Below are 27102 nucleotides of genomic sequence, written 5' to 3' on the forward strand. Positions count from 1 at the left end.
GTTTAGATCCTTCCTCCGTTTTTATATTGAGGATATAGTCTATGACATATATCATATTCTTACTACCAATCAGTCACTATAACCACCCACCTTCAGTCTCATGAGTGACACCTAACTGTGCCCCGAGAGAGGCCTGCAGAAACTGTGGAAAAACTGGGGAAGAAGAGACACCATTGTGTGGTTTTGGTAGCCACCAGCCGTTCCAGTTTTACTGGGTATGTGAGGGATTCTAACAGAAGCCCCAAAATCAGAGTAATGAAGCCAGAAAATGCCACTTGAATTCAGGGTCCAATGGTCAAGAGTCACTTTATTATCAATGTCCTAACTAGCTAGCTAGCTAGCTAGATACATACATACATACATACATACATACAAACATATGCATAGACGTATGTTCCTTGATACTTACTTTCCAGCAACTTTTATTTTCTCGAAGCAAGTTCACCTAAGCCGGTCATCTTCCTTGCATTATTTGTCTTGTTTCGTTGCCGTTCCAGGAGCAGACTCGAGGCATCCAAAGCTACTTCACATACAATGTGGAAACTAATAACCTTTGAAGGAGACCGAGGGAGCTGGGGCATAGCTCAGGACGCTTGACACACCGCTCAAGTGTATGTCCAACAGCTAGGTTCAAATCTCATCGGAGGGTGGGAATAAAAGGGAAGCTATGTACAGGTTAAAAGGGACAAAAACGGTGATGGCATAACTAGCCCTTGAGAATCTACACATAGCTATATCCAGAAAATACAGCACATGATATGGAGCTCTTCTTGAAATTAGTTGTATGACTGCAGGAGAGACAGAAGCTTCGTTGATGGGGATACTACAATATCTGTGGCTTCGCGGCCCTGCTGCCTCCGGATTCTGGCATAATTCGCTTTGATTTCCACCAGCTGCTTCTTTTCTGTTAAAAGAAAAGCACATAGCTATTCAGAGACAGGTCAACGTGTCTATAGAGTTCAAGTATAGAATTAACGTGCCAGATGATGAGGGCATCCAGGCCCCCTCGGCGATCCTTGCGTTTTCAGCACACACTTCCTGTGCTCACACTGTCAGGTGCGTGTTGCTGTTCTTTGGACGTCTGTGCAATCGGGGGCACTAGAGTGTGGTGATACCTTGTTTGTGCTCTAACAAATAAAGCTTGCCAGGAGATCCGAGTGTGGAGCTAGCCACTAGTTAACCACAGAGGCCAGGCAATGGTGGCACACACCTTTAATCCCAGCACTTGAATCTCATGCGTTTGCTCCCAGTAATTGGGAGGCACAAGCCTTTATTCCCAGCACTAGGAAAGATGGAGACAGGAAGAGAGACTACTGGGCAGAGAGAGAAATATAAGGTGGGAGGAGCCAGGAGTCCAGCCTCTTTCAGGTTGAGGAGTTGACGGGATAAGAAATGGCTGTGGCATGCTCTTTTGTCTTTCTGATCTTTCAGCATTTACCCAGATTTCTGATTCCAGGTTTTTATTCTAAGACCAGTTAGAGTTCACACTACACTAGAGAGGACTTTCTTCCAAACAACACAATGTCTCAACGGGAAGTTCACATAGGGGTGTGCTACAAAGACCAAGTCCACTGAAAAGATGGGAATCCAGGCACTGCGAACAGCACTTGGCCTTTACTGCAAAGGACAGAAAGTATTCTTAACAGTGTTGAGGATGTGAGAAAAAGACACCATCCAGAATGCTTCTGTTTTGTTTTGCCAAATGAAATTCATTTTAAAAATCAATATACTACATCCTCCTGTTAAATAATTTTTGCATTATTATGTATGAAATAATTAATTATCATGCTTTGAGATACCCAGAATGTCTTATTTTCTCACACATCCTTTAACTAGTAGGTCACAGGAAAAAAATCACATGTGGAATGATTAATTAGCTAAACATCTCATAATGAATAAAATACATCCATAAACATTTCTCTTTATTTTTCAAGTATTTGGAAAATGTAGATTCCTGTGAGATGATACTTTTCTTTAACTTCATGGAAACAACAAAATGGCTTCAAAAAAAATCAGGTTTGAAGAAATAATTAAATTTGCTTCTGTGACCAATCATACTGCCCAGAATAGACATGACTCACTTCTGTGACCAATCATGTGGCTTAGACAGTCATGATTTATTTACTGGAAAGAATTCAGGCGATTGGGGGAAGCCACAAACCCTTCACCAGGAAGGTGACATGGAGCACAATTTCCACAGGCCAGGAGCCAGGTTTGTCTTCACAGAAATGTGTGCTTATAAAACGGAAGATTTGAAAATGAATGTTTGTCTGCACAGACTTCTAGACGTGCTTAGCAAAGAGAAAAATGGTGGGGAGACTACTATTAGAATTTCTCATTTTCTCTCTCCCCCTCACAGATTTTACTGGGGAAGATTTTACTGGGGATTTACTTGCTCCCGGGAAGGCAGTCCGGATTTTCCTGGGGGGGGGGGGGGGGGTTGGACACTCTTTGTGATAACTCTCCGAAGCAGGCATAGCTTCATTCAACAGTCAGACCCAGCGAGCAGAGCACTACGAAGCCAGGAGGCAGGAGGCCCGTGATGAGAGCAGGAAAGCTGTTAACTTTTACATACGACAACAAACTTTGCCGTTTCTGAATGCATCTAAGTGGCCGCATGCATACTGAGTTGAGGTGCCAGGCAATGGTGGAGAGAAAGAAAACAGAATATGAAGAAAGCAAAGCCTGGGACTTTGTTCAGAAGGAAGGATATGCTGAGGGGGCCTCTGTGCCATCCCTCCGAACAGTGCTAGTGTTCCCAATAAATCTGTGTCTCCCCAGTTTTTGACAAGCAATTCTATACTTTAGTCTCTTCTGGCCTAAATGTGAGGATATTGTCTCCAACTGTCTTAAAACCTTTCCGTTCACCCAGCTTATATATAAACATAGTAATTCTATGGTTCATTTTTAACAGAAAAACTGCAATATTTTTATTATAGGGATATCAGATCATTTTCCCTAATATTTTAATTTTCTTTATATAATAACATGTCTTTTGGAATTTTCTAAAAATTATATTTTTGCTAGTATCTTCCTGGGGGCTTGAAATTCTTCAGGATAAGCAGTATAAAAGACTAGAGCTCATTTTGTAAACATGTTCTTTCCATTTCTGTCGTTTATCAATGAAAATAATTAGGAAATAAGGAGCTTATTAAAACTAACACAAACTCACTTTCCCCAGAGAATGGGAATCTGGAAACTGAGAAATTACAATAATGAAGCATTGTTTCAATTGATTCACATAGTAAGATGGCAACAGGAACCTCACTTTCCTATTATAACTAAGGAAATGGCTTCACACCTGGGTATCAATATCTCTGCAAATGGGACTGCGTGGGGCCCAAGGCTCACTGAAGCTTGGTTGAGTTCCTTAGAGTAAACCATGCTGACAATGGTTTTTCAGGCACACACAGATGTGAACGTCACCTTCATCACATGGAATAGCCCAGCATGAGGAGCGTAATTACTAAAATCATTCAACAGTGTTCAGAGTTCAGCAGGCAAGGACTCCGCAAAGAAGGCTAAATGCTTTAACTCTTCAAGACCTTGATAACAGAGGAGGTGTCACCCATACCTTTTGAGGTTATAAAGCCACGTCCTGTAGACACGCAGACAATCATATCCTTCTCTATGCTGTCCCATGACTGAATGAGCTCCCCATTTGAGGTGTACAGGGTTTTGGCTGGGTGGGACATTTTCAGACGGGCAGTGCACTCATCCAGCAGCTGAAACACAAAGGGACAGCCATATTTGAATGACAAATATCTCAAAAATAGTTATTAAAACTCTTTTTATTGAGACAAGGTTTCATGTAATACAGGCTCTTAGCCTCCAACTCTTTATGTGGCTGAAGATGATCTTGAACTTCTGATCCTCCTTCTTCTACCTTTCAAGAGCTGGAATTACAGGCGTGCACCACCAGGCTGGGTTTCTGTGTTACCGGTCTCAGGGCTTCATGAATATTGGGCAAACACTCCACCAATGGAACTGTATCTCAATCCTCTAAAGCAGTGGTTCTCAACCTTCCTAATGCTGTGACTCTTTAATACAGTTCCACTGAGTCCCAATCATATAATTATCTCACTGCTATTCCATAACTGTAAGTTTGCTATTGTTATGAATTGTAATATAAATATCTGATATGCGGGATATCTGATGTATGACCCCCCCCAATTGAGAACCACTGCCCTAAAGAATTGCTTTTCAGGGAATTCTATCCTTACTTAAACATTCATTCAGTTATACTTTTTGGACATAGGAAGTAAGGAGGGCATTGAAGAATGGCACACAGAGAGTGTCTGCTGACATGCTTTAAAGTGAGGGGACTCCAGTGGTCTTCGGGGAAGTTTCCTTATAGGCATAATTTTTTTTTTCACAGATGAAGGCATCTTGATGTTTAAGAAATTTCTAAATACAACAAATCTTGGATTAGTCTGGACATGACAAAATAGCTTCATTCTTTTTCCTTTTTTCCCCAATTTTTTGCTTAATGACCAAAGAACTAGACATACAAATAGTGAGAAAACCCAGACCCTATCCTTTGTTTCATAAACAGAAAGTCTGGAAAATTGATAGAGGCTGTATATTTTATCAGTTAAAACACTTAATAAACATAGAATCACTGAATGAGAGAAATCTTAATATAGAACATACTTTGTAACTGAGATGATATTCAAAGCAGGTTCCAGAGTGTAAGAAGTACCTTTTCTCAGTGGGTAGGAATTATTTTATCCTTAGGAAGCTTTGGTCAATCAAATAATGAAGAACTCAATAATAAAAATGAGAGCATTTAAATGAAAAGGTAAATAGTAAACTTTAGAGCATTAATAATGTTTCTGTTTACTAAAATTAGACATCCAGAAAATACAGTGGATGAAAATTTATTCCCAAATGAAACCAAACAGAAATAATTATTTTTAAAATGTGAGTTCGTTTTATGAGACCTATACAATTTTACTGATGGACCAAAAATCTGATTCCATGCACATAAAACTGCCACAAATCTGACTGTGAAAAGTTGTCAATCACAAAAGTTGTCAATTTTCATGAAGTTGATTAATAGTCTTGTACAGCTGCAGTCAAAACGCCCATGTGATGATTTTATAGGGGGAAAAGGACTTCCATAATTTGTTTACAAGATGCAATAAACAATAATCCTGCAGTAAAATACAATAGCGAAATGAAATAGTGAGTAACTGTCACTTTCAGGAGCAAACTATGTTATAAATTGCCAATAGTTTTAAAAGCATTAATTCTGCAGCCCACTTAGCAGCAGGGTGATCTCTACAAGAGTGTAGTGCCTTCTAAACCGGCATTGCAGCCCCACAGGGACCAAGGCTAGCCAATAAACAAAGCTGAGAGAATCATTTTAAACCAACAAAGATGAAAATATTTTCAATTAAATTTTCACCAGAAAAGCATCCACATAGTTGTTAAAAGAAAAACAAACATAAAAATTTAAAGTAAAAAATCCCCGAATCTTGTTATAACCTTGATATAGTGAAGAATTATCTAAAAATCTTAAAAGCAACAAATAAACATATCATTGATTACTTCTTGTATGTTTTCTAAAAAAAGAAAAAAATAGACAAGTGGAAAGTCGGATGCGTGCCACCACAGGTCTGATAGTCACATGAAATGACAGAAAAAGAAATGTCTCATCAATATGCAAAATGTATCCAATAGCAAACTGCAGAATTTAATAAGAGACCTGGAGAACTCATGGTGTTATATTGTTCTTCAGAACAGAATGCTCTGAATGAAGAAAACACAAAACCTGTCAATATTCTCTGTATAAGTCACTGAGACAAATAAGGTAATATCAGCCTTTACCATCTCTCTTCAGTCATGTGTGTGTGTGTGTGTGTGTGTGTGTGTGTGTGTGTGTGTGTGTGTGTGTGTGTACAAATGCACATAGGTGCCCATGTGTGGAAACCAGACACCAACCTTGGATGCAATATGTCACTTCCCACCTTTTCTTTAACATAACTTTTTTATTGATTCTTTGGGAATTTCACACTGTACACCCTAATCCCATTCATTTCCCAATTCTTCCATGTTTACCCTCTGCCCTTGTAACCTCTCCCGAAAAAAGAAAATTTACAAAAAAGAAAAAGAAAAACTTTTCGCTTCTCTGTCCTTCCTGCCTTTCCATCATATATTTGTCATAGTGGCCTTGGGCGCTGTGGTGTGTCACAGAGTAGACCCTTTTGTTCAAACAGATTTACTTGCAAATGTTCATTGTAATGAGTTGTAGGTCTGGTTCAAGACCACCAGCTCCTGGTATGCCATCAATACTGGACCCTCACCAAAACTTCTCCCAGATATCCTGCTGTTGCCCTGAGTCTTGGAGATTACTGAGTCTTGGAGATTACTGTGGTTACACTTCACACACTCCAGCAGGTCATAGATGGAGTAGATGCTGGAGTGTGCTAACTCAAAGCCTTGGATGTGGGCCAGGATGGTTGCTGAGTTAGTCAGTATGGGCCAGCTCTCCTTGTGGTGAGAGGTGAGACCAGTTCTGCCTTGTGGCAGACAGCAGGGGCTAGGGGGGGAAGCTCCCATGCTATTGGGGCCAATTATGAAGGTTGGGAGCTCTTCCACTGAGGTGGCTGGTGAGAGAAAGGACCTGTTCCCCCATGCCAAGGCCATCATGGCCAGCTCTCCCATAGTGTCCAGTGATAATATGGGCCACTGACATCAACACAGATTCCAGCTGCTGTAGGACCACAGACCCAGATAATGGCCCTCAACCACAGCTCAGTCCAGACATTCCATGGTACTGGTATTGCCCTGTGGCAACATGGCCCTTGGACACTAACAGTCTTAATTTCCACTTCAACCATCTTTGAAGATGAAACCTCAAAGAGACACGTGAGGTTAAACATGGGTATGAAGGAGGGGCTTAACCTAACAGGGATGGTTTCTTTATAAGAAACAACAAAGCCCCTTTTTCTGTCACACAAAGAAAAGGTTGTGCAAGAACAGAGCTAGAAGGGGGCCCTTAGCAAGCAGTGGGAAGACGTGTTGGCAGAAGCAGGAGGTTGCTAGTCACGCTAGAACCACAGTCAGAAAAGCCCCAGTGAACAGGAAGTCAAGCTATCTATAAACTCTCATCCCCAGAGACCTACTTCCTTCAGGAGGTGGGGCCTCCTGAAGGTTCTACAGCCTTCTCAGACAGTGCCACCTGCTCGGGACCAGGTGTCTGAAGGTTCTACAGCCTTCTCAATCAGTGCCACCTGCTCGGGACCAGGTATCTGAAGGTTCTACAGCCTTCTCAGACAGTGCCACCTGCTCGGGACCAGGTGTCTGAAGGTTCTACAGCCTTCTCAATCAGTGCCACCTGCTTGGGACCAGGTGTCTGAAGGTTCTACAGCCTTCTCAATCAGTGCCAGTGTCTGAAGGTTCTACAGCCTTCTCAATCAGTGCCACCTGCTCGGGACCAGGTGTCTGAAGGTTCTACAGCCTTCTCAATCAGTGCCACCTGCTTGGGACCAGGTGTCTGAAGGTTCTACAGCCTTCTCAGACAGTGCCACCTGCTCGGGACCAGGTGTCTGAAGGTTCTACAACCTTCTCAGACAGTGCCACCTGCTCGGGACCAGGTGTCTGAAGGTTCTACAGCCTTCTCAGACAGTGCCGCCTGCTAGGGACCAGGTGTCCAAACACCTAAGCCTGAGAAGGGAAAAACCACAACACATCGCAAGAAGACAGTCATCCATCTCCCTACCCCTTGATGTAAGTGTCGTCTGCTTACCACACCCATCAACGCCAACACTCATGCCTGTGCTTGGCCCTTCTCCGCATTAACACTTCCTCTGCCTGAGCTGCTGATGTATCACTCCTTTCTCAGGTTCTGTCAGAGGAGGCAACAGACTCCTTTGTGTTGTTGTCCATTATCTGAGGGATAAAGTCTCCTTCCCTTGATGGCTGAACTGAACTTCCACTAACCCGACCTTCATCTCATTTGTTAGCCCTTCTCCAAGGAGGTGATCAGTTCCCTTATCACAGAAGAACAATCTGACTCCATCATAACAAACCCAGAGCATACAAACACACATGAAAGAAAAATAAAAGTAACCCATGATCCAGCCCAATCAAAAATGAATACTGGGAGCAGTTAAGTCCTTCCTCGCTGCTTTCAATTTACAGTGTATGTGCATATAGAATCTAATTCCATGTGCCTTACATTATGTTTATTTTACTTAGTGTATCTCAGCCATATTTGTTGTTTTTATTCTCTCCTAAAGTTCATTTTAATTGAGTTATGATATTTTTTCCTATGTGCTATAATTCACTTAACCAATTTCCGATTGATAAGCTTAGAATTGCTCCTAGTTTATCTCTATTGAAAACACTTCTGTGATTAATATCTCTAGCAAACAAACTTTGTATAGGTTCACGAAATGATCTTGGGGCGGGTTATGGTTCGAGTGTGAAACACCACCCCACAGTCTCATGGGCTTTAACACCGTTCCTCAACTGGTGGCTGCAGTTAGAGGAATCTTTAAGAAGCAAGGCCTTGCTGGCTGAAGTAGGGCTCTAGGGATGGGTCTTTGAAAGTTCTCTGCTTCCTTATCTGCTGAAATGCGAGAAACAACATGTACATGTTCCTGACACCATGGCCTCCATGATGGAGCGCTGCTATGACGGACTTAACCATGTGCTTAAACCAAGTCTTTCTCTCATAAGTGCGCCTGCCCATTATTTTGTCACGGTGACAAAGAAGCTAATGTAGATACATTCCGAAGTGCATTTTCTTATGAGATGTATAACCAAGTGTGTCTTCTCTAAAACGTTCAGTTTCCATCAACATGAGAGTGCCTATTTCTCTGTACCCAGCTAAAGCCTGAATATATTTTCATACTCTTTATCAACTTGAGGAGACAGCCTCGAAGGAGACAGATTAGAGGCTACTTCTCTGAGAGCTGGTGAAAGAGAGATTAAGAAGAGTAAAACAAAAAAAAACAGGACTTTATCTAAAGAAAGGAACAGAGACAGGCTGATTCTGAAATTCACAAAAGAAGTAGAAGGTCCTGGAATGAGCAAAGACAGTATAGTATGTACAACGGTATACTCAGTATAGTATGTATACTCGGAGGAGCCAGCTGAACACAGCCGCCATGGCACAGCCTTAGTCAAGAAGAGGACTCAGAAGCTGTCTCCAAAAGGTAACCCGGATGAAACAGTCAGTCCTAGCCCCAGAGCAAGCCCACAGTCTTCACAGGCTTTAGTCTAGCTACAAGATGTGATCAACCGTGGGGAAAAATCCAATCTGATCACATCATGTGACTCAGAGGTCAGTGGCCCAGGGCTATTTTGAAACAGGATGTATGGTTAAAACCTGGCTACCCTAAGGACCTGAGAGCAGGGCACATCCTCAGGATAGGGAGCCTTGATTTGGTCGGACACAGAACCCGTGTGGAAGAAGGCTCTGCGAGGCAGTGGTAGAGTACAGGCCATCAGTGAGCTGAAAGATGAAGGTAGCAGGGGGCAGGCTCTGGCTGGGAAGTACACAGAGGAAAAACAGGCCCACTGAAAGTGACCCAAGACAGATCAGATCCAAAAATCACCCTGGGGTTTAATAGCTCTGAGCCAGCAGGTAGGTCAAATTCTGGGACCAACTCTCTGTCATCCTCTGACGTTGCAGGGGTTTATACCCACAGGGCCAGCAACCCTCCTGTAGGGTGTCTGGTAGACAGGAGACCCTGAAAGTACAAAGGCAGGCAGGCTTTCTGCCTGCACTCACCACAGTACTGAGGTACTAGATTCTTCCATCAAAAAGTGGGCTAATGAATTGAATAGACCATTATCAAAAGAAAACATATAAATGACCAGCAAATACCATATGATGTATTTTATATCTTTAGTCACCAGGGAAAGAAGAATAACTACCACCAAGAAAATAAATAACAGCAAGCATTGGAGAAGATGGGGGTGGAGAAGATGGGGGTGGGCAGGAGCCTTTATATGTGACTGGTAGGAATATAAAGTTGTGAAACCATTATGAAGATCAATATGGAGGGTCCTCACAAAACTGAAGTTTGAACAAAATGGCTCAGCTATTCCATACACAGGTATACAGCCAAAGGACACTGAGTCAGCACACCACAGAGGTACTTACGCCTCCACATTCACAAAAGCTAGTGAATGGAACCAACCTAGGTGTCTACCCATCAGCAGATGAACGAATAAAGAAAATGTAGCACATGCGCACAAAGAGATATTATGCAAACATAAATAATAATGAAATTACGACATTGGCAGAATAACGGATGCAACTGTAAATCATATTAAACAAGTTTATGACAGACTCCAGAAGGCAAATGTTGCATGTTTCCTCAGACATGGAACCTAATTTTTAAATTATATACGAGGATGCATATATGTATGTGTCTATGTTTGGAGATCATGGAACTAGAAGGGGTCAGGAGAGGGAAGTAATGGAATTTAGGGGATACAGAAGTTAGAGAGAGCACAGAGTACACGTGAAAGGGAAACAAATGAGGACTACTGTGAAGAACGGGGACCAGGGGAGTGGAGTAGAGAGAGAGGCTAGTGGAGGGGGGAACTGAGAACAAAGTACAACACACATGTATGAAGACACCCCGAGGGCTGGCAGGTGGTGGTGAAGGCCTTTAATCCCAGCACTCTGACGCAGAGACAGGTGAATCTGTGAGTTCAAGGCCAGCCTGGTCTACAGAGGGTGTTCCAAAATAGCCAGGGCTACACAGAGAAACCCTGTCTCAAAAAACCAAAAGCTAACCAACTGAACTAACCACCAAACAAAAAAACACCACCACCACCATCCAAAAAAAAAAAAAAGAAAAGAAAAGAAAAAAAACTCCCTGAAGAAATCAACCCAATACTTTTTATGCTAACTTAAAAATTAATTTAAAGATAGTAACAAAGACCAGTATATAATTTATATTAAAGAAACCTGTCAAATATAGTCAATATTGCCAAGAATGTCATTAAAGCACATATACTTGTTTTGACATAATGGATTGCTTTGTTCTAGAATATAATAATCTACATTAAATAACGTGCCTCTGAGTGTAATGAGTCTTTGTCATCCTGACATCATAATTTAATGAGATCCTGTAGCACATGCTCTCCCCTAGTGATGTTAACCTGTCAATTACACAGTGCTTTCAAAGTTTATAAATGTCTACTCACAGACATAAATTAAAATGATACTTCACAGCTTCTAGCCCTGTAACTTCCATATATAAAGTTCATGAAAGTTATATGATCATGGAACCGTAGTTAGGGAGTGCCTTTCATTCTGGAAGAGTGTGAGCCGCATGAATCAGAAAACCAGCTTCTGACTAGATAGACCCATACGTCATCTTTGGAAAATTCCTTGTGAGTTGCGTCACACTGTCTAATAGGCAACTTTCCTATTATCCACGTTCATTTCTCTGTTGGCTAATCACTGCCTAGTCTTTCACGACTTGATTGCCTTTAGTTACCAAGGCTAAGAGCTCTCTCAGAAGCAGCATCAACATTTGACTCTTGTTTCTTTCTTTTTTATGTTTTTTAATTAAAAAGATTTTTTTCCCATTTTACATACTAACTTTAGTTCCTCCTCCCCTCCTCCTACCATCTTCCCCCACCTCCCTCTGGTCCCACTCCGGTCCCACTCCATCCACAGCTCGGAGCCTGAACTGGCCTTGACTACCCTAATTGTCCTCAAAGAGTTTACTACACCCAGTAAGGGATGGGAGCAGAGGCAGAACTCCCCAGCCCAGCACTGGGCTGACTGCTTCTGAAGAGAACAGAGAGAACAGAGAGTGGCCATTTCAGCCACTCTTCAGAGTCTCTCTAGGAAGTCGGCTTTCACTTTTTTGAAAATAACCATTTTTTTCTCGTCCAGGTATACAAAGCATTTTCCCTTTATTGCTCATCGTGAATGTTGTACATTTTCACCTCATTTTTCAAGAGCAGCAAGTTAGCCATCAGCTTCTGAGATGTGACTGCACTCAGGATTCTTTCAGTGAAGAGAGGCTTTGAGCCTGGAGCATCCCTGCAGGCCAGCTCAACTGAGATGCCTCTGCAATCCCAGAACCTTCATCGACTTGGTGAACTTCCTAGACCTTTCTATTGCATCTTTCTATTGCACCCCACCCCTGCTCCTGGCATTATTTCTGTCTCTCCTCCCAGGAAAGTCTATGCTAATCCTTCACAGAGGAAAACAGGCAAAGCAGTGTTAGCATCACCATTGCAGCCAAAGACTTTAGGAATGTCTAGTATTTTGCCTAGTATTTAAACCTACTTGCCCCTTGCTTCTTTTCCACTTAAAGACTAAGACCAAAGCGCCAAACTTTAGATTTATATTCTTCAAATTGGAAACAATTCGGGGGCAGCTGCTTGCCTCCTCAAGCCAGAGCTTTATCTCTGGGAAGCAGGAATTCTGTCGGGCCAGGATAGCGGGTCGTGAGACTACGACAGGCTTTCTGTAAGAACCACAGCCGCTCTTCCGTAAAGAACATCTCTGGGGAATAAGTCACAGCAGGGAGCAGAACGACTCTTTTGTGAGCTAGATTTAAGATGCATGAGAAAAACCATTTTAAGTAAAATAAACTGGGTCCCACTTAGCCCCGGCTGGCCTCCAGCTCACCATTACAGCTAAAGACGACCTTTAGCTCCTCGCCTCCCGCCTCCACCTCTCAAGTGCTGGAATTAGAAGCTTGGGCCATCATTTCCACTCGTAAGTGATTTTAAAGGGCAGTCTTGGTCTGGAGTGTGTGCAATTGGCCATGTGTCCTATTCGAACACACACACACACACACACACACACACACACACACTCTTCAGATAACGTTAGACATGTGCACACAGGTGATCACGTTCAATACCTGACCAGCCTTGTAGGGCAGTTTTATTCCCATTGGACAAATGAGGGAAGTTCATTAACTTGCCTGATCTGCCAACCTAGAGAAGTCAAAGTCGGGGTCTGATTCCAGGCCTGTTAGACATTCACATTAGACTTACCTCTGAAATAGTGCTGGCCCAGGCATAAGCACCGTTGTCAGGTCTGCCTCCATTCTGGTAGGCCCACACTCGTTTCACGCACGGAACCCAGTGCAGGCTGCGCTTCTGGATTACTTTACGTTGACTTGCAATCAGAGAGCACCTGGGCTGTAGTTCTTGGCCTTCAGAAAGTTGCACCTGTTAAGGAAAGCCCAGAGAATATTTCATATGGAGCACGATTTGGTGTGCAAAGGGAATCTGGTGGAAGCCAGAAATGCCATGTAATCACAATGTATACCAATGTATATGTATTCTAGTAAGTGTGGCATGCCCAGACCTCTCCTGCCATAAACTTGGGTGAATTCTCCTTGCTTCCATGAAGCTACTGGGGTAATAACAGAGACAAACTCACTTAGATAAAGCATCTAACTAATTTGCAATGCTGAGAAATGAAGGGCGATATGTTTCTGGATGTGTGTGTGGTGTTTCTCCTACAGGAGTCGTCTCTTCAATTAACGAGTGAGGTTTTGATGCAGAACCACAGCTCCGTTTTCCCTTGCTCAGCGATGCTTAGGGGACTGTGTGTAGCAAGTCCTAGCTCCCTAGTTTCTGAAATGCAGCTGCCACCTTCTTGCTTTGCCAAGCCCTCGCCTGGCAGCCCCTCATCCTACCTCAAGCATATCCTAGCACAATGCTTGTTTACTCATTCCCTGACTGCGGACTGATCCTTCTGAGCTTGGCAAGGAGTCAAGTCTCCAGCAATGTCAGCTTCCTCACTCCAGGCACCCTGATTTAGACATACACTTAAAATTTGCACTGAACACATGTCGTGAGTTGGATAAGCCCCGCTAAAATAGCGGCAAAGAGTTGGATGAAGAATTTCCCGAAGCATGCAGCTTCCCCCAGTCTCTATCGCTGATCCTGCCTCAGCAGCTGACCTTTCTCTTTTCAAATGTTTTATGTCCGGCCATCTTGACTGAGTAACCAATTGGCCGAAACCACTTTTTCATCTTCTTCCTTCTAAATATCTCCATTGTGATCGGCATTGTGTGGCTTGCTCTTTTTACATATGGAGTAGCACCCGCAGGAATGACGACTAATGAAGCCATAAGGTTCAACTTGACTACACTCAGTGTAATTACCTCTGTACATATCCACTGGGCCTTTCTCTCCTCTTTGCTAAGGTCATAATTTCTGGTCTCCATTCAAATAAAACAGACGTTCATGAGAGCTGGCTGTCTCCAGGATAGCTACTCTCCAAATGCCAACTCGTTGCTTGGCATATGGTTATGGTGGTCATAACTGCCTAGCTGCTGAGAGCATATTAATAGCGTGATGTAAAAATTCAACACGATACTTATCCATGCTGCTAGCAGGGGCAGAGTCCTTCATGTCTGGGACCCCAAGGAGCATACCTCGGTCTCTCGTATACGCTCCATGAGCTTCATCTCCTCTTGAGTCTGCTCGGTCCAGCCTCCCTCCATCACGACCGGCTGCAGAGGGCTTTGGGTGGGCACCATGGTGGCTGGCTGACAGGCTGTCACACGCCGCCCTGGAAAGAGGTACCAAAAGATGTTGCTTCTGAAGGTAGGTTTCCAAGTTTTAGGGGAATTGGACTGACTTTCCAGGCAAAAATTGTTCCACCCAGGGGCAGTAAATAGGCTATAAAATACTAAAAATAACGTAAAAGCCAAGATGACTAAGGTGATAATATTCAGCAATATTCAAGTGCAGGGCTTTAAATGGCCGTGACTGTACAGATGGAAAAGGAGGAGAGCGTGCTGACTTCCACCTGGCCCCGACACGGCATCTGCGATCTGGTTCAGCAGTAATTTAGTCAAATAGAATTCACGACCTCACTCCACTCCCATCATTTCTTCCAGTCTCAGAGCATATGTTTTGTTCTCTCCACTAATAACAAGCCTTCCCCCACAATTAGCCTCACAGCCTGGGGATTAAGTATTTCTACAATAATATTAACAGAAGAGATGGGAGCCCCGTTTTCTTTTCTATCTAATAACACCCCCTGAGCACAATTTGCTTCTGATGCCTCTGCGGAGTCCTTTTCGCTGTTGAAAAGCTGGAGGAAGAGAAAGTATTTGTTGGAATACTGTGTTCTGAAGAACTGCAGGCATAAATTATTAAGTGTGGTGACTAGGGTGTATGCATTACTTCACGACCACTTTGAATCCTTATATAGGATTTTCAGTCATGCTTATACGGTATCGCTTTCTCTCTCTGAGTTGAAGGTGAGTACGGCTCCGAGTCCTCTACTGCTTTCTAAACTTCTGAAATAAACAAGTTATGTTTCATGTTGTGTATTTTGTGCTTCTTTCAGTGAGCCCTTGTTTTAAGTTCAGTAAGGAAGGAAAATGGTAAAAAAATGATAATACCTACAAACTGTGAATGTATAAACGATATATAGATAATATAGATAACAGAAACTCAAGCTTCCATGAAGGCTGAGGCAGAAGGATGGTGAGTTTGAGACCTCTCTGAGCAAAAGCCAGGCTAGCCAGAGCAATTCTAGCATACCTCAAAATTTAAAAAAAAATCTAAATTAAAAAGGGTTGAAGGCACAGTCCAATGCTGTCATGCTTACTTCACACATTCAAGACTCGGGATTCGATTCCCAACACTTAATAAACAAACTGAGAAAGGAGGCTTTGGCAGGAGCTGCTGCCCTAAGGTTCAACAAGGGTCTCTAAGGAGGCCAATCCGCAAGTAAACTAGAGAGCTAGGAAAATGAATGAAAGTCTCAACTTTGCTGCCAAGACCCTGTCAATTTGAAGATTCTCAAATGATGGCTACAAACAAAACTCTTGAAATAATTCAGGACTTGCAGAGGATAAAGACCGTGTGTCTTTGCAGCTAAAATTGATGAGACGATCTAGCAATAAAAATACATGATGGCAATGACTTCTCCGGGAAGCAAGCACACAACATAGCTCATCACACTGCACGTGCTGTCTGTGAATGTAGAAAAGCATAATCCAGAGCGGTCGGTAGGTCACAGGGACGGCATCACTAGGTAACAAGCTTTGGACCACAGCAATCTTAACACAAATTCATAAAAGTCAGTTTTCATCCAATTTTATTCACAGAGTGCAGATAATATTAATTTATGAAACATACATTTTAATGGATGATACCCTAACAAATATCATATTTAGAATGCACAGTGGGCATTTAAATTTTGTTCAGATACACAGAGTTCAGCAATAGCTTCTCATTTACACAGCCGAAGGGCAGTAGCTGAAAAATGGAACCTGAGAACTAGATTACACGGCCTTCAGTTCTGTCACCTTGCTTCCAGAGGTCCTAAGCTAACAAATACATTAGCACCATAATGCTCATGAAAGTGCACAAAAGGCTTCAGCCAGTGGAAAGTTTTTCATAAGCTATTGTAATTTACATATGTAAAGATAGCATAAACTGAAGCCAAGCAAAGGGGTTATGTATAAATTATTTTATTTTTTGTTATGGTTTATATATATTCTACTTTATTTTCCACGAAACTGGGGTTAGCGATGAGCTGGCTGTTGGGGACATGAGACTGGGGTTAGCGATGAGCTGGCTGTTGGGGACATGCCTCTTTCCTCCTCCTACCGTTCCATCTGAAGGAGGTGGAGCTCTACTGACAGCAGATGGCTTGTCCCACTGGAAGTTGGGAAAAACAAGCAGAGGGTTCCTCTCCCATTTTCGGTTTTCTCTTAGAAGCTAGAGTGTGAGTGCTTTGCTGCTGTTTCACATGGCTCTGCTCATCAATTCTCCACCCCTTATTGGGGCACCCACCCTTTTCAATATCTGTGTCTGGGAAAGGATTTTGGCTATCAGAGCCACCTGGTTCATATGCAGCAAGGGCGATACTTGCTCTGATTTGTAATACTTAGATTAATTAATTTAAAAAGCCACGTTAGGAAATATATTTTCTTCTCAGAAACGTAGGTATCATTATTTATTTTCTACTTTGTGTTAATCATGTAATAACTATTTGACAAAAGCTACACAATCACAAAATTGTTACAAAATAATTACTATTATTAATAGTACTGATCATACTTACAAATAAAAACCAATCAGCTTAGTATAGTTTTTTGTACACAGTATTTGCTGCAATGACCAACAAACATTTATACCTCCTGTTCTAGGCAACCCTCAAGATGTATAAAATTAAGCAGTGGTCAATGCCTACAATCCCAGAATTTAGGATTCTGAGACCAAGAGATCATGACTTAGAGACTCTTCTCCTTCCCTCCTTCTCTCCTTCCTTCCCTCCCTCCTCTGTCTCTGTGTGTGTGTGTGTGTGTGTGTGTGTGTGTGTGTGTGTGTGAGAGAGAGAGAGAGAGAGAGAGAGAGAAGGGTGTGGGGGGAGAGAACAATTAATAGGTACTGCTGTTACCTGAGCTAAATGTAGTAGCATTTCATTTGCATTTCAATAAATAAAACTTGCCTGAAAATCAGAAAAGTAAAAGAAAAAGCCACACTGGCCAGCCTTACAGACCAGGTACTAGTGATACCTTTAATCCCAGTAGCCAAAATGACTCACATCTTTAATCCCAGTAGCCACACTATCTTGCCATAGATACCGGGCAGTAGTGGTGCACGTCCTTAATCCCAGAACTAGAGAGGATTATAAAACAGGCGGAGACAGCTCTCAGTCTCATCCTGAGGTTTCCTGGAGGCAGGATCACCATTTTCGGACTGAGGTCAAGGTAAGAGCCAGTACCAGGCTACTTTGCTTTTTTGGTCTTCAGTTTGAACCTTTATATCTGTCTCTGAGTTTTTATGAATTGTGCTTCAGCTAAGACTTGATTACCATTTATCCTGATAATCCTTGTAGCTAGTATAGGCTTTTCATGAGAGAAATACATATAATTATGCGTAACAGCAGAATACATGCCAGTTTTTAGGGGGAGACAAAAATTAGCATTGAATCTGAGGAGAAAGTACATCTGTGGATAACTCCATAATGGACATCCACTAACAAACATACATCAACTGTTTAAGTGTTGGTGCTGTGGATGATGCCAAACTACATTTAAATGTCTTTTTGCAAATTACAGTTAAAGTTGAAAGCATAATGGTAAACCCAGAATTCAGCAAAGGCAATTTTTCAGATGCTGTTTTCAGTAATGTTGCTTTCTACCAATTTAAGTCAGTAAAGAAATGAAGCTTGGAAGATTCCCTGCAGTGAATGAATTGAAATTCCATTCATTTCTTTTTCAATCATGCTACGACTAGTCAGAGACACACTAGACGAGTAGAACATTTCTCATCTGAGGAGGATAGTCCCAGGAACAAAGAATTACCATAATATCTTGAGGGCCATGGGGGTTCAAGATGTGACAAATTGCTTTACCCCAGGATTAGAATGCATTGTTTGGGGTACCCCTGGAAAAAAAGTAAAAATAACAACGAGGGAGAATCTAAGAGGGTCAGAGGGGAAAAACTTGAAGTAGAGGGAATTAAATTTTCTCAAGATCCCCAAATTTTGAAAGTATATGATAAATCTAGAAAACTCCTGGGTGGAGTGAGCAAGGAAACAGGAGACCTTATAGACAGTGGGATCATGGAGGCCCGTATGAACGCGGCCCAGACTTGTTTCTAAGGGTGCTAGGGAGCCTCAGCGGCCCTTATATCTGGGCTACCTTAACATCTTTGTGTTTTCACACAATCATTTCAACTCTAGAGACTCACCCTTGCTCATAGTGCCTGAGTACTGAGTTGGTGGCCTAACTGCTGAGCCCCTGTAATCTTGGTTCTCTTTGAGGTTGGTATGTATAGCCTTAGGCTGCAACATCTTTGTTATAGGGGCTTACTGAAACTGATGGCTGCCAGAGTGATCCCTCCCATCCATCTCTGTCTTTATTATAATCCCATCTGCATGCTAAAAGACAACCTTCTTGTGCCAGTACAGTTGGTAGTTGCTATGGTAACAACCTGAAGGAATCATAGGAGGGAAAGGAAATGATGCCTGAGTTCCACGAAAATCTCTGCTCATTCCCAGGAAAGACAGGACTGTTTCTCACTCGTGGTTCTTCTCCTTCCTCACACCCCCCTCCATCTATCTTACTCCATCAGTCATTTCCCAACTTTAAGACTTTACTTGAGGTTTATCTCCCATTTCTCAGGGTCTTGGTCAAGAAGGAAAGCCTTCTTCAGTTATGAGTTGGTGCTCAGTATTATTCTTAGTTCCCAACTGTGAGTGGGGAAAGGGACCCAATTTCTGGAAAACAACAACATGAGAGAAGCTGGGAGCCATCAGATGGATGCTGCCGAGACTTGAAGCTGGAAGACCAGTTAGTTAGATAGAAACTGTTCCACTAACCCTGTCATAGACGCTCTGTTTGAATTTGATAAAGGCGGAGAAGACTCCTCCAGTTAGCTTCTCTGTAGCTATGATAAAACACTGACCAGAAGCAACCTGGGGAGTTGATCTGGCTTGCAGTTTATAGTCTTCCAGAAGGAAAACAAGGCAGGAACTCAAGGCAGAAGGCTGAAGCATTAACCATGAAGAAATGCTGCTTGCTGGCTTGCTCCCTGTGGCTTGCTCAGCTTGCTTTATTATAAAATTTAGCAACACCTAGCCAGCGGTGGCATAGCCTCGGTGGGCCAGGCCCTTGGACACCAGTCACTAATCAAGAAAGTGCCCCACAGACATCCCTTAGGCCCAGCTGATGGAGCCAGTTCCTCAGTTAGGTTCCTTCTTCGTGGGTGACTACTTTTTGTCAAGTCGACAGAAACCAACCAGCTCATAGACTTAAAGGGGTTGAAATTCTTTAGAGCTCAATGCAACTCAGGGCACAAGATTTTCTAAAGACTCACTTGGGCACAAGTGGCAAGGGGGTGACAACAAGGATGACTTGCAGGTTCCTGGTAGAGAATGTCTGGATGGACGGTGGCAGAGCTTCTGGTAGCGGAGACTAGAGAGTCATTGGTGCTTAGGTGACATAACAGCTCGAGTCTGAACTTGTCCCCGAATACTCAGTCCACAATGTCTAGTAGCAGGGATAGCAGACATTTGGAGTAGTCACAAAAAGTTTTTTTACATTGGCTATCCCAAAGCCAGGGCTGCTTTTACATTGAGAACTATATGTGCTGTTGTTGAAGCAAGACTCAAGGGCTTAAGACACAAGCCAATGTTTATAATCAGGAGCTGAAATTCTGTGATTACAAAGATTGAAATGCATTCCTTCCTAGACTCAAGCCCACAGGACACTGATTCTCTCCGAACAATCACCTGCATCCCAAGTGCTCGAAAAAGTATGAAGTCAGGAACCTGAGATTCTGCAGGGAGAACGATGGAGGAGGACACACACTGGCCACTGTTAGCTTTGACTGTGAAAAGCATATCTCATGCTGTATTAAGAGGGTCCTTGGCTCACTGTACATGACCTTGAGGATTTCAGTACTGCTCTGTTCTAATTGCTAAAATGAAAAATGTCCCATAAATAAACATTATCTCCAGTACTAAAATACCAACGAATAACTGCTTAAATATGTAGGTCTTGTTTTATTTATTCCTAAAGTTTCTATAGTGTCAGTTAAGGGAGCATTTCAAACGCAAGGACAGACAACCCTTACTTTTCTCAGTGCAAATGCAAGTCATGGGGTATTCCTTTTAATATAAAATTTACAGATATAAAACCAGTACCTAATGGCAATGCTAATAGATTTTACACCTTGTTCTAATTTACACAGCATAATGTTTCTGTAACACGTATTGGCTAACTATTTGGTATCAAGCAGTTGTTCCATTTGGAATTAAACACAATGACTAACCTTATCCACACTGACCTTTCAACTGCCGCATCTTGTGTCTCATGGTGTCTAAATCAGTCAAAATTTGGTCCTTCTTTATCCAATTTTGTTTCTTTAATTTTTCTGAGTTCGGTGAAACTACAGTAAAGAAATAATGTTTTGCATAGTGCTCTTTTGTCAAGAATAACTTATCATAGGTACCAATAACTTACAAAGCGCTTTCAGCTTCAAGAGACAGATTGAGTTAGAAAGATGTAATTAAAAGAGGTAAGGGCTGTTAAAAGAAGCTTCGTTTGGAAGATGAGAAAGCTTAGGGCATTTCTGTATGGAACAGAGGCGGGCTAGGAAGGCAATCAAAACTGCTTTATTGTATAGATTTACCATATGCAATAGCCATATTTCATTTTCTGCTTCTACCAACTGTTTGGTAGTGATGAAAGCCTGGCTTGGGACCATTCATTTTTTTTAAACATCCACCTACTGCCTAAAGGGTACAATTCCTAAAAATGAAAATGTGCAGACAGGTCGTCCTCAGTGTGAATTAAACTCATTTGTTACTTTCTAATGGATACCATTATTCTCCGCCTTATAGACCAAGTATCTCTTTATCAACTAAATTAGACATTTCTCTGTGCAGAATAATCCATTCCAGTAAGAGAAAAACAAGCAATTGTGTAAATATGTGTATATAGCTGTCTGTGCACGAGTATTAATTGACTGATTGGCTCTCTGCATAAATACAATATCCTTATGGTGACATTATACATACTTAATTCACTTCTTCATGACATAAAACTTATTTCCCCCTTTTTATACATGCTGTCTAAAAGGCAGCAAAACAGAAATGCCTTACCATTTAGAGGCAGGAATGGCTCACCACAAGACACCCAAATTGCAATAGGACTTTTGAGGATCTGAGCAAGCAAAGATTTATCTATGCCCTCCAAACAATCCAATCCGTTTCCCATTCTCATTCTTGAGTGTTCTGGGAAAGAAGCAACATGTTTACTCTTGTCAGTTAATAAGGAATGAATATCCTTTATGAATTCATTTGCTCAAACTATTTTCTTCTTCATTGATGACTTTCTTCTTTTTTGATGACTTTCATAGTTATTATGAAAACTGGAGCCAATTCATGCATTTAGTCAGAAATGTCACAGACCACCGAAAAATCGAACATCCTCCCAAATACTTTAAAATGAAATAAATCTATAAGAAGTAACTGAAACGCGTGAAGTTTAGTGGCGTTGCGGGACCGCAGCAGAACGGGGTGATTTTAGCAGATGTGTTCTTCCTGCTTCCTGCCCTGTAAGCACCGTGTCGAACAACTTCAGCTATTTCTTTAAAGTTCTTCTGTGGAAATTAATGGCATAATACCGAAACTCAACTCCATCCAGGAGCAGACCGCGGATGGTGCTGCCCTGCCCCAGGATGTGTTTTAGAATATGGGAGAAGAAAGGATGCCGTAAATAGATAAGCTCTGGTCGTCCTGCTGAGCGCCATCCTCCTGGCGGTCATGAGCAATGACTTCACTCTGTTCCTCAAGGAGACGTTTAAAAAGAATTCGAAAGACTGCGTTTGGGATGATTACCTTTATAACACTAAGTAGAGGGAGAGCCATGTGCTTTGAAAACCATCCAGGCACAAGTTGTTCAAACCATTGTTTCTTAAAACTCATGGGAAAATCAAACAACATAATATACACAATTACAATAAATAAAAGTCGTGACTGTTTCAGAGATACCAGCCAAGCACTGGTCTAAAATATGTTTATATTCACAAGGACCAAATATGAATTATATGAAAAAATATTAAATATTTATTCAAGTAAATATGCATACAAACATGCATATATTGCATATTTACCCATTTGTGCTTTGAATGTGTTCATTCATAAATTAAAGTACAGAAAATTAATGGTCGACATGATGTTCTTAGAGGGTAGGATTCTTTCACTGACTTATTTATTCATTTATATGGTGTGTGCATATGTTTGGGCATGATTGCCTGTGTAGGTACATGTGTCAGCATGAGGCTGGTTTGGGAATATCACCCTCTATCATTATCCATCCTAATTTTGAAACAGGCTCTCTCACGGACCTTGGTGATTGCTCTTTCAGTGAGATTGGCCGTATAAGGCCCCAGAATTTACCTGTCCGCATCTTTCAAGCCTAGGGTTATGGATGTGTACTACCTTGGGTGCTGGGGACCTGAACCCAGGTCTTCACGCCTGCACAGCCAGTATTTGACCCACTGAGCTGTTTCCCCAGCCCTGAGATGGGGATTTAAATAATACCATGACATTGGGAGAGCTCCTTTTCTTGTGGCTGGGACCAAGCCCTTTCTAAAGGAGCTTCGCACAGACTTTGTCTCTCCTGTCTATCAACTTTCTGCCAGGTGACAACCAGCACCTCTGCCTTGTGGGAGATACAGCTCTTGATCTTCCCAGTGAATCAACCCTGCCAGTGCCTAGATTTGAACTTCCTGGTCTCTGTGAAAAACATATTTTGGTTTTATAATTGCCTCATCCACTAGAAAAGAATATTCCCAGAGCTGCACAAAGAAACACAGGCTAGTCTGTAGGTTCTTTACTTCGGCAACTGGGTTCAAGATGATCTGAATTGAGTGCGTGAGTACATTGGGGTTGGAGGTTCACTTAGTTCTTATTCTGACTCAGGTGGTGACTGTGTCTTGTCCCATTGGTGGAAGCTAGGCCAAACCCCACAGCCTGGTTAATTCACTGCTGGTGAAGAAAGCAAGGGTGTGGTCAAGTCTCAGAAATGTCTGATATCCAGCAGTGGGCAAACAGGAACGTACTACGTTTTCACAAGATGGGGGAAATTTATAGACTATTGGTAGGTCAGCCATCTCTGATGAAACAAAATGTTTCTCACACTGTAGTGTTTTATTATAATAGAACAAAAAGGGAGAAAACAAAAATCACAAGCAGATACATTCTGTTGTGAACAAAAGCTCCTGAATAGAAACCAGGTCTACAGAGACAGACTGACTAATTAGAACGTCAGTACTGGGCAGGGATTGGAGAGCTGCAGGTCCAGAGGGTAATCATCTTATCTCGGGCTGGTTCCAGCCCTCCAGAACGGCCATTCCTCACCCACCCGTGTCTGAACTAACATTGTGTGGACAGCAGTAAAAACATTTTAAAACCTATTAACAGGCCAAGGCCACTAGCTTGCACCAATCCAAAAGCTAAGAATGTCGCCAGAGAGCATCTTGGACTTATAAAAAAGCTTACTGCATCGCTGATGTACCCATCAATGTATTTTAAACTTGCCTTGATATATGACTTTCTTTGTCCTGTAAAACCATAAAATGGCTTCCATGTTGAAACATAAAATTTGGAGGAACATAAGGCTATGTTCCCTAGCTTTGACTACTCAAAATAACTCCAGAATAAACTATCTCTTAATCCCTTTAAGATAAGTTTTTCTTCTTTTAATCAGCATTTAATTTCTTTGCTTCTCATGAAAAGTCTGTAAGGAGAGTGATTATTGGCAAATCTAGGTACAGATGCGAGGACTGAGGTCGAGATGGGTTCAAGACCTTGACCTATGCCATTCAGCTGTATCTGGCAAACCTGGGATTTGAAACCTGCTATTCTGACTCCCAGACCAAAGTTTATAAGCTCTAAACCATGACTCTCAGGATCAAAGCAGAAAATCTCACACTGAGAGCACACTGTTGTGCCACACCTGGCAAGAAAGGAGCATCCACCAGAGCTTCTAGGGCTTCCCAGAGCAGGGGGAGCAGCAAGGTCAGGGAGGGAAAACAGGGCGGGAAAAGTAGAAGACAGAGACCTTCCCATCAACAGTGGGAAGAGAGCGGCGCTGGTCTAGCAACAACTTCCTCACTACTCCCAGGTGATTTGGGGTCTGAGATTTAGAACAAAACAATGTTAGTGCTTTACAAAGTAGTTAAATTTCCTACTGTTGTCAATTTTATGAATTGATATATTGGTTCAGTTCTAAAACTAGAATATATTATTTATTTATTTACTTTCTTATTAAGAAAGATAAGGACACTACGAAAATCTCACTTTCTCCGAACCACTTACAAAAGTCACTGGTATAATTTTGAAATCCTTGCTGTGGTGATTGAATGAATCATATTTAACTTTTTGATAACGGAGCATAAACATCACCAACTAATGCCCATAGAAGCTAACCAACCTTCTGTATTTTGAACAGCTGTCTCTTCTGTCTCAAGAGAATCTGTGCTTCTCTTTTGTGCCTCAGGGTGTCTCTGGGTGAGGGTCTCACCTATGGCCCACAGAACCAAGCCGCGCAAAGTGAGTATGTTGGTTCCATCTCTGGTGTAGACTTTAGAGGCTGCTCTAGAGAGTCCAAGCCGTTCCGTGCACTCTGCAAGAAGCTGCAAAGCATGAGTTGTAAGTAATGGATCGGAGGCACGTGAGAGCTGGCTGGGCAGTTACAAGCACCTACTGCTTTTGAGAGAACCCAGGTTCTGCTCCCAGTACCCGCATGATGGCTTCCATCTGCAGATGACTGCAATTTCAGGGCCCTTGTGTGACCTCTGAGGGTCCCAGACATGCATGGAGTGCCCTTGCATGCAGGCAGAACACAGAAAAATAAAAACAATTTTTAAGAAACACTAACAGGAAATAATGATGGCATTGAAATTATAACCAGTTGTCAGTCACTGTAGAAATCTGCAAAGCCCTTGTTTTCAGAAAACAGACCCTGAATAACTGGTGATGTTGATTTTTGAGTACAGGCAAGTTTTACATCTGTTTTCTCTAAGTTAATATGAGCTACACCTGGCTTTGAACATTCCCTGCTCTGGAGCTGAAGCCCAGCAGCTTATATACGGTGATACATTTTTCCATGAGACACTCTTGCTTAAAGTGTGTAGCATAGAAATCTCCTTCCATTTTGTCATATTATAAGATATAAAGTTGTAATACTGCAAACTGGTGAACAGTTTTTAATAAACAAATAGTTAACTTTCTAACCCAAACTCTCACACATTATGCCCTCCATTTTACAGATGGGAAAACAAATCTAAAAGCTGGCCTTGTCGGCCAACAAGATATTTCAGACTTAGGGTGCCTGCCACGGACCAGAAGGCCTGAGTTCAATCTCTGGGATCCATGACTGGAAGGAGGGTATCATCTCCCTCCAGTGGAAAGGGAAAGACAGGAGGCCAGTCTTGTAGCCTTGGGTAAATCTTGGGGTTAACTTTTGTACTTTGCTTTGTTCATTGAGCAATAGTTTTGTTTTGAAAAAATCTACTTTTGTTTTTAATTATGTCTGTGACTGTATGTCTCTGTGTGCCCATGACTTCAGATGCCCCAGGAAGCCAGAAGTGTATCAGATCCTAGTGAACTGGAGATACATACAGACTGTGTGGGCTACCCAAACTGATGTTCTCTCTAAGAGTAGTAGACACTCACAAACGTTGAACCATCTCTCCAGATCTGAACAACAAGATTTTAATAAGAAAAGCCAATTGTTTCTAACCCCAGAGGTGAGTGACAGGAAGGGGGTGGAAGAAGTTGGCAGAAAAAAATCACACTGTATAAGCCTATAAAATAGGTTATTAAAAGTATTAGGAGGGTTGTTGAGACAGAATCATCACTTTGGGGGCTCTCCTGTCATGACTACACAGTCTCTAAGGCAGTCACATAATCTCTAACAATTTAAGCACCCCCCATTTAAAAGTGAAGCGAAAGATCTTATCAACAAACACGTGCTCAGATGCTCTGAATGAGAGACAAATTTAATGTCCAAAATGAGGGCTACTAAAAAACAAACCAAACCAACCAAACAAAAACCATTCAGGTGGCATTAAACTTGCAGTGCAAGGGAACAAGGAGGAAAAAGACATTCTGTTCACCGTGAGGGTGAAGATAGCCTGGTGGTTCCATTTTCCATCCTCCTTTACACCTTTCTACTAGGTCCCTTGAAAACCAAGGGCTACTTGCTGCTCAGCTTTGAGGTACTTCTTGTCCAGAACTGCCACCACCATTACCTCTAAGGACACATATAGCATTTTATTCATAGCCACTTACCCCATGGAATGTTCCAGCCATAATCAACTTCCCGTTCCGATATCCATCCCCATTTTTGTATGCAATTACTTTCACTGCCTTTTGGTAGGAAGCTACCACGCCACTCTGGGATGTAGTGCATGTGCGTGCCTTCATCCATAAAGATGACAGACGCTCTTCGTAATATCTCAGAGTGTTTTCAGCTTCATAAGAAGATAAATCAGCCTTGTTTGTTTAAAAAAATAATCATTTACACAAATTGCATTGTTTCTGCTTCGTTATCTTGGCATATCTCTACTTCCCTTTTAAAGTCTGCATATGTATGTATGCGGGTG

At 42.1% G+C, this 27102-nt stretch overlaps 1 protein-coding gene across 1 annotated transcript in view; it reads right to left on the reverse strand.

Moving 5' to 3' along the window:
- Positions 1–280: 280 nt before the first annotated feature.
- Dcdc1 (doublecortin domain containing 1) overlaps positions 281–27102 on the reverse strand; it is a 71900-nt gene continuing 45078 nt past the window's right edge. Inside the window, 8 exon segments of the mRNA XM_085696728.2 lie at positions 281–904; positions 3575–3725; positions 12994–13170; positions 14388–14524; positions 20773–20874; positions 21590–21721; positions 24927–25128; positions 26789–26992. Coding sequence (XP_085552854.2) covers positions 777–904; positions 3575–3725; positions 12994–13170; positions 14388–14524; positions 20773–20874; positions 21590–21721; positions 24927–25128; positions 26789–26992 — 1233 coding nt within the window. The 3' untranslated portion in view covers positions 281–776.

Source organism: Myodes glareolus, chromosome 10 (genome assembly GCF_982192425.1).
Source record: "Myodes glareolus chromosome 10, mMyoGla1.1, whole genome shotgun sequence".
Taxonomy (NCBI): domain Eukaryota; kingdom Metazoa; phylum Chordata; class Mammalia; order Rodentia; family Cricetidae; genus Myodes; species Myodes glareolus.